The following is an 8,053-nucleotide window of genomic DNA, read 5'->3' as shown; positions in this document are numbered from 1 at the left end:
CAGCCTATGAATGTGGTCATAATAACATCTCTTTGGGATCAGAGATATACATGAAGATTTTAAATGGACTTCATTCATCCAAAGCAAGTGGCTCCAGACCATAGGAGCATGCGTTTGCTAAATGTATTGAAACGCACATGGACTCTACTTGATTTGGAAGGGATATGGTGAATTATGCCTTTGCGTGTTCATTCCGGATTTACATGGACTCTTGATAGATCAAGAGATGCCAATATGTATCAACATCCGAAGAAAAAGATCTTCGGAAGACACGGTCTCGATAAAACACTCGATGACTGTATTGATGATGATTTTCCATCAATCGGCTTAGGCGCTATTACGAAAGTGAGGCCTACATATACTCCCATGATTAGTCAAAGTCTTTACTCTAAAGAGAGATCCGTTGTTTTGTCTAAAGCAAAATGACAAATATGTGTTAAGAGATGGAGTTTCTATCTAAGTACAATTAGACGCATCAATGTACTCAACACAATACGAAAGACTTGACATCTCATTCGCTATGAAAAGTTGTAAAGCTAAGTGTAGCTATACGCCCACGCAACGCCAATGTAATGGCAGTAACTCCTTTTTTAATACTTAATGGTATGAAAGGTTGAGGCTTATTCTATCCCTACATAAGAAAGACACATCAATAGCGAAATCAGAATCTGCCAAGTTTTGTAGGTCAACTTCCACAGGACCTACAGGAAATCTCACTCACTGGAAAATGGTGAAATTGGTACCATTGGAAATATCTATATGTCTACTTTCCAGGGACACCAACCATTTGATCATACCTATCATATTGAGTGAGTTATGGCCGTTTTCGTAAAGTATGACGAATCTGTTCGAGAATCTGATTTTGGCAAAACAGTCAACTTCGACGGGACTTTGTGAATAGCTCCTGACGAACCAGAATGTGTGTAATATACAGGTGGAAAGCTAAATGAGTCTAGTTTCCAAAACCATTTACGGTTTATTCATATGTATTTCCTAGAGGAAGTTACGACTGTTCTAGTAACTGAAGGTCATGCTGCTTGGAAATCTAATTTCCTGCACGAACTTATGTTTTGAGTTCAGAAGCGACCTTCTCCTCAAGATCTAAGTGTAAAAGATCATTTGAGGACAATACGGCATGATTTAGTTAATCATTGCCTAATGCCACATTTGAAGACATGTTAAAGAGCATTGACATGCTAAGTTGTTGAAATTTCCGTGATTAGTAAGAATCAAGAAGAGCCCTATGATTGATGTAAAGATCAGGGGGAGGTGCGAACTTCAGGGGGAGTCTAGCACATACATACATGTCACTATCAAATGTGAAGGGTGCGTTGTACTCTTTTTCTCCTACGATCAAGGTTCAGTTTTTCTCCCACAGGGTTTTTATGACTTGACGAGGTTTTTTACGAGGCAACAGATCAGCACCATCGGCATATCAACGCGCGGCACAAGGGGGAGTGTTCTAGGATATTCTGTATCTTTCTAGATATTCTTTATGTGTGCCTTGGCCTTATGCCAATAGGATATGTAGTTTAACTAGATCTATGTATTCATATCCTTACCATATTGGTATTGTGTAATTCCCTACATAAATGGTTCCTATCAATGAATAAAATGATGATTCTCTTGCTATCTCTTTCTCTACATTTTATACTTCATCATATTCCTCATATTTGCAACAAACTCTATAATTTTATAGAAGATTTCGAGGAATGATCATGAAATCTTCAAAATAAGGAATATGTTGGAGTTATAGAAAAATAATTATTTGAAACATTGATTTTTGCTTCCCCATTATACTAAACATATGGGGATGTTAGAGACTTAGAGATGCTCTAAAGCAAACAAGCTAATAATTCCATATACAATATGACGTAGACATGATTCCCAACTTTCAGTCCCATGACAACCAGCCCTCCCTGAACTCCGGCCACCCTTTTGGGATGGTATAACCGTGGAGGAATGATCAATTGGGGAGCTGGATTTCTTATAAGCTTTACTGGTCAACTAGTTCTAAAGAAAATTATGAGGGTGATCGAAGGCATGGTTAATTATACTCAATGTAGATGAGGTGTAACGCCCCGATTTGCACCTCATCAAATCAAGCACATTACAGTGCCCATCATTCAAGCCCTAAGAACCCGCAAGGCATTTTAATTAAACTAACTAAAACTTTCTTAAATTGGAAATAAAAAGTTAAAGTCAGAAGCGTTGACTTATTTGAGGTGTAAAACATTATAATAAAACATATTTACTTCCTTTGAATCAAGCTATACAACATAAGGTAAAACTAATGTGAAATAACTACTCCTGTAAAACATAACCAAGATCAACTAAAACATATTTCCTTGATAGTACAGGTAACAATGACAAGAAAATAGAATAAAGTAGCTGACAGACTAACAACTTCAAACAAGGTTTCCAAAAAACACAAGGAAATATATATAGTAATGAGGATACAAAATGGAAACCTTACGTACGAGAACAAATTCGAAAAGACATTTAACTTTAACCAAATATGCACACCCAGCCCAATCCAGCTCAATCCCGTTCTTGTGCACAGTACCTGCATCCAAAAGTTGTTGTAAGGGTGAGCTTTCGTCCTTGCTGCTCAATAAGACTCAACCCAACTAGGTTTGAAAACTATATAATTTACTGGCCAGTATGTGAAAACAAATATAAATATAAATGATGATCAAATCATAAAGTATAAGTTTTATTTTGAAAAATATATGCGGGCCCAAAATACACAAACCTGATGATCGGTCACTATGCTAACTACACCCTCACCAAAATTGATATCATAACCGGTAAGGAGTAGCGAGAGTGTCCATTTACGCCATACCACCTAGAAGCGACGCCACACCTCAAAGAATGTCAGACGTCCTCCGGTCTGTACAGCCCCTTTAGAGGTTTAGGGGATCGAAACCCACGGAAGTCACTATGCCCCGCTCACTCTCAAGTCATCACACAATATCGAAAACATTGAAAACATGCATGGCAATAGAAATATCAAATCTTCATAATAAATAAATCACAGCCATGCAATCATTTTTCATATATAATATATGAAAACCACTAGCCAAGAAGAGTCTAGAGTCCCCTACTTGGTATTCCTGGAGTTTAGTCTTTGCTCCACACGTTTGGCAAACACCACCACTTCTCAAAAACTCATATAATTGGAGCACTGTCCGACATTCCACATATTAGGTTCTTAATCCTCAATTAGGACTCTTTCAAAAACTTATAAAGATTAGAGGAACATTTCTGTATCTCATCATAATCATATAAGGTGATAGCCATATATATAGCTAGCTATAAAGACCGAGACCAACTCAACTTATACTTAGCAAACCAATGATTGCTTACAAATTAACCAATCTTTGTCTCTAGCTCAAATGAGCATCTGACCCCAATCTGATCCTTCTCCAATTGCTTTGAACATTTCTATTTATCATTAATAGTTACCATGTAATTTGATTCACCGTTCCATGAATGCTATTTCAATAAACACGTTGGAAGTATATAGCAACAGTGTTTCATTCAAAGAAACTTCATATATAGTATCAATATTTCAAACATCTGCAGTACCTTATGTCTCATTAGCTTTCCATCCATATCATGATTTAAACCAAACCAATATGTCCTTAAGCACAGCGAAGAGCAACAACTCTCAGATACCAATATCAATTGTACTTTTCAAAATAAACTAGTTTCCAATTTTGTCATTCTTGTGAATATGATGCAGCATATTACCAATGGATCAAAATCATATCGTTCATAGCAAGGGATCAGTTCATACCTACAGTAGCCTAATAATACTTTCACCAAAATATATCCATAGCAAACACAAGCAAGTCCAACAATATTGATCCAAAGTGATCACCCACTTACCATGTAATTCCTTTATTTAAACTTTGTTCTTGGTGCGTTTGTTGGACCAAAGCAACTGAACATCATATGCTCTGTTTTCATTGAATAGAATAGAAACACAAATCATCAGTACCAAACTTTAAAGACTGAACCCATGCCATTTGCTTTGGTAAAAGGATCTTACCTTCTTCTGAAATACATCATCATACAACACCAATCTCCATTCTTACTTTACTACTATCATCTTCCCTTCTCCGATTTTAGTTCCCTCGCTTCTTCCCAAATCCAATTCCAGCTTTCCGTCGTCACCGAAACCAAAACCCAAATTCAAAACCTGGTATCAAACTTAATTACTTCTTTTATCCTTAATAGTCAAACCCTAAACACCAAATAGGTTTAAAGACATATACCTTACCAAGAGGTCTGGCCTCTTGTGTCGAGCCCGGGAACAAGGAATAGAAGGAATTGATTCCGACATCGTCGTACCCTTTAACTAAAGTTTAGCGTCCAACCCTGAATATCTATCAGCCTTGCCTTCTTGACGAAGATCACTGATCACCGTGGCGAATTCGACAACAAGATGTAGTGGAAAAGAGAGGGTGATTAAGTTCGAGAGAGTTCGGGAGAAAGGGAGAGAAAACGGGAGAAGCATATAGTCTAATCAAGTTCTTCATGCCTAATGTATGAAATCACATTGGTTCCCTCGACTAATAACACATTTCTTACGTCTCAAGATGGTTTGGGCTGTTCCAAGCCCAATTCGAGAATAAAAACCTTCAAGCCCAAACAGAATCGAGTATTGTATGTCCACAACAGAAATCGTTTACTAAACGTTATCGGAACTTCACTTTCATATAGCCATAACTTTACGGGGTCTCACATAAGGCTTACGAAAATTAATTTTTGGTTCTTCAATAATAAGTGGCATTGGAAGGGTTTTACTTGAGATGATCGATTATGGTCATTGTTTAAGTCCGATTGCAAAAAATAGCTCTGAAGGTAATCTCAGTTCTACATTCCATGCAGAAGCTAGCAGTAACCATGAAAACAATAGAGCCTAGACTTTGTTGGAGTAAAATCTGATGTGGACTGAGTCATATCTCGAAGAGTCTAACAAATGTATGTATCTTGTGAAACAAGAGTGAATGAGATTAATCGAATGACATTTAACTTGGATATTTAGCTAATAATCTGGTTACCTAAATACAAGGAACTTAAGATAATATGAAATATTATTTATCAGTTATCACAAAGGTTTAGATTGGTTTTACTAGAGTTGCGTGACTTGTGAGATGAGACTCTAAGTGAGCTAGTCTGTATATAAAAGGATCCCTGCACAAGCTCATTTAACGTCTTCAAGTTTTCACACTCAATGACAAACTGGAGAATTGTGCAGAAGACTTACATGGCTCTCAACATAAACAACCAAGGTTGGTGTTTCTATACTCTTATAAATGTTTGTGTTCTTGTATTTGCTGAAACATGAAACAAGGTGTTTATGTCTTATGTGGTTTTCAGTTCAATAGACTTTGCTATTCATAATCACAGGGCAAGCGTTGAGATTGAATATTGTAATTGTTTTCATGCTTATTGATCTTAGGATAAGCTAAGGATCGCGCTGCCTCTCTTATTTCTGTTATTGAGGACGCTGCATGGACGTATATACAGGGATATATCGTAGCTTATTTCATGCGCGTACGTACGTATAATATATGAGTTGATTAACAACTTTTAGTCATGAAGCAGTTGATTATAGATAGTACATAACACGGAGATCGATAATCCGAGGAATTACAGAGATAAACCTTGAAAAAGAGACTTCGTATATGATTGAGAGTTCATCGACTACTCAACCAATACAAATTTATTGATACAGAAAACAAGCTACAGTAACAGATAGTCTGATACTCTCTCTGCCACCAGGCACACCCACAGCTGCATGCAGTGGCTCCATGGCCACCACAGAGTTATCTAATTTTTGGTTTCAGTCTCATGAGCAGTGGCTCCATGGCCACCACGTCCTCCGTGTCCTCCATTTCCGTGGCCACCATGTCCATGATCGTTGCCATGGAAACCATCAGTGTTTGAATTTTCTCCATGGCCACCACGACCTCCATGTCCTCCGTGTCCTCCATGCCCTCCGTGGCCACCATGTCCATGATCGTTAACATCAGTGTTTGAATTTTCTGCATTCGATCAGCAAAACTTTAAAATTAATATGGAAAATAGAAATTTTACTATATATATCCTGGTTTTCAACTATTATTGTTAAGATCTGCTATGCACCTTAACTAGCTAGTAAGAACGTTCAATTCACAGTTGATCAGTATCGGACATTAAGTAATTCAAATAGCTAATTAGCTAACAAAGAACGAAAGAAACTCACCACTAGTAGTAGTCTCAGCTAGGTGACGATGAGCTGAGACGACCTCAGAAGAGATGAAGAGAACAGCAAACAGAAGGCTAACAAGAAGAAGATTCTTTGAGAATGCCATTTCTTAGTTGATTGCAAATTTGGGTCTATGTGTGAAGGTATGTAAGGGAGTGATTGATTTTGGAGTGAACTTAATGTAGCTTGGCCGTCTCTATTTATAGACACCATTGAGCAGATCAGTGAGCGGGAGAAGTGTGAGCAATCGAGAATGGGAGAGATCGAATTTGTACACTCAGACAACTTTTTTACATTTTGAAAAAGATGGCCTGCATAAACAAGTTGTTTATGAAAGAATGCTTTATTAGGTTTTGCTGATAAGGTTTAAAGGAGTACGTCTCTCTATTAAGTACGAAATGAAGTCCACAGGGTCAATAATACCATCTGCAAATGTATATTAAAAGACAAAGTTAAACTAAGAAACACAAAAGCTAGCTTCGTCAAGAACAACAATTTGAAACTGAAGTGAGAAACTATCTATCTATAATTGCATGCGTGTAGCCATATTAAGATCAATGGATACAGTGAAACAAAGTGTCGGTCATTTCTCAGTGGGTTGTTTCGTCGAGTATAAAGAAAGAAGGCAAAGTCGTGTGGCCGCAAATTTAATTTAAGAGATCTCGAGTGGGTTTCCATGATAAGGCAGATAATAACGATGAGAACAAATCTTAAGGTCATGAGTAGTCCAGCACTATCAAAACCAAGGAAAGTGTCCTTAGTCCCTTTTTTGTATTTGTTTATTTTCTTTAATTATGACTAAGAGAGAACTAATTAAAATGCCGGGCGCAAAGCTGTAATAAGAGAATTCAGAAGTTTTTTTTTTTTTTTTAGAGTATTAACGACGGTATCTTTAAATGTTTTCTGGGCCCATAAACTAATCCGCGCCGAGAGATCATGTCAGAACGCTTCCCTCCCTGACCACCAAGAATAAATTAAGATTTAACTCCAATTAACATCAGCGTGATTCAAACCTGAGTATAGGGGTTCCACACTTATGCTCTTTTTAACTCGACCACATGTGGTGGTTAATTCAAAAGATGAAGAGATTAACAAATAACAATGAGCCTCACTAGATATATTGTAGACATACTGCTTTGTATTTTAATCTTAATTTAGTATATGTATCTATGTATCGAGCAAATTCTTTTCTGTATCGGTATCTATGTACAAGATTTTTAATTTCTCCTTTTGACAAAGGCGTACGTACATCACATATTACACAATTATGCCCGTTATAAGGGTTAATCCATTTGTAAATTCTATACGCCATGCATGAAGTAGTATATATGTTGTTCACTTATAATACTCATGAGAATATAAATATGATATTAATTTAAAAAAAAAATCTCATTAAAAATCTCTTAACTTATCACACCGTTACATATGTTGGTAAGGTTTAAATCCTTAACCCTAACGATGTCAGTTAGGCTAGCTAACTACAACTTATAGGAGTTTAGGGCTCGATATGATACTAAAATTATTTTGTTAGAACTTATATGCCTACTTATATGCTAGCATGAAGTTAATTGCGCGCTAACATCAATGAAACTTGCTCTAGCCTCTAAGCAGTGACCAAATAAGGGTTTGTCACTTAATTAATTGATTGTTTAAGCGGATTTCTATTCATACCTCCAAAATCAGCACTTGGACCTCTTCGTTTTTTTAGTGTTTCTTGAGTTTGTCAAGTTATATCAAATTACAAATAAAGACACACAAAAAATAAAAATCTTTACGTACTTCCATGAACAA

At 36.7% G+C, this 8,053-nt stretch overlaps 1 protein-coding gene across 2 annotated transcripts; it reads right to left on the bottom strand.

Annotated features, from left to right (window-relative positions):
• Positions 1-5,498: 5,498 nt before the first annotated feature.
• On the bottom strand, positions 5,499-6,436 carry LOC101314005. 2 transcript variants are annotated; one of them, XR_184946.1, is made up of 2 exons: positions 6,256-6,434; positions 5,499-6,059 (listed from the first exon to the last, which is right to left on the bottom strand). XR_184946.1 is itself a non-coding variant. In XM_004303313.1 (2 exons), the coding sequence occupies exons 1-2, from the start codon at positions 6,366-6,368 to the stop codon at positions 5,845-5,847; spliced, it is 324 nt and encodes a 107-aa protein (XP_004303361.1). In that variant the 5' UTR covers positions 6,369-6,436; the 3' UTR covers positions 5,534-5,844. The 2 variants fall into 2 exon arrangements, 1 of the variants encoding a protein (XP_004303361.1); XM_004303313.1 differs by having other exon boundaries at positions 5,534-6,059; positions 6,260-6,436.
• Positions 6,437-8,053: the final 1,617 nt, after the last annotated feature.

The sequence above is a fragment of the Fragaria vesca genome, linkage group LG6 (genome assembly GCF_000184155.1).
Source record: "Fragaria vesca subsp. vesca linkage group LG6, FraVesHawaii_1.0, whole genome shotgun sequence".
Classification (NCBI taxonomy): Eukaryota; Viridiplantae; Streptophyta; class Magnoliopsida; order Rosales; family Rosaceae; genus Fragaria; species Fragaria vesca.
Note: the sequence above shows the minus strand (reverse complement) of the source record. Positions and strands in the feature narration are given on the sequence as shown.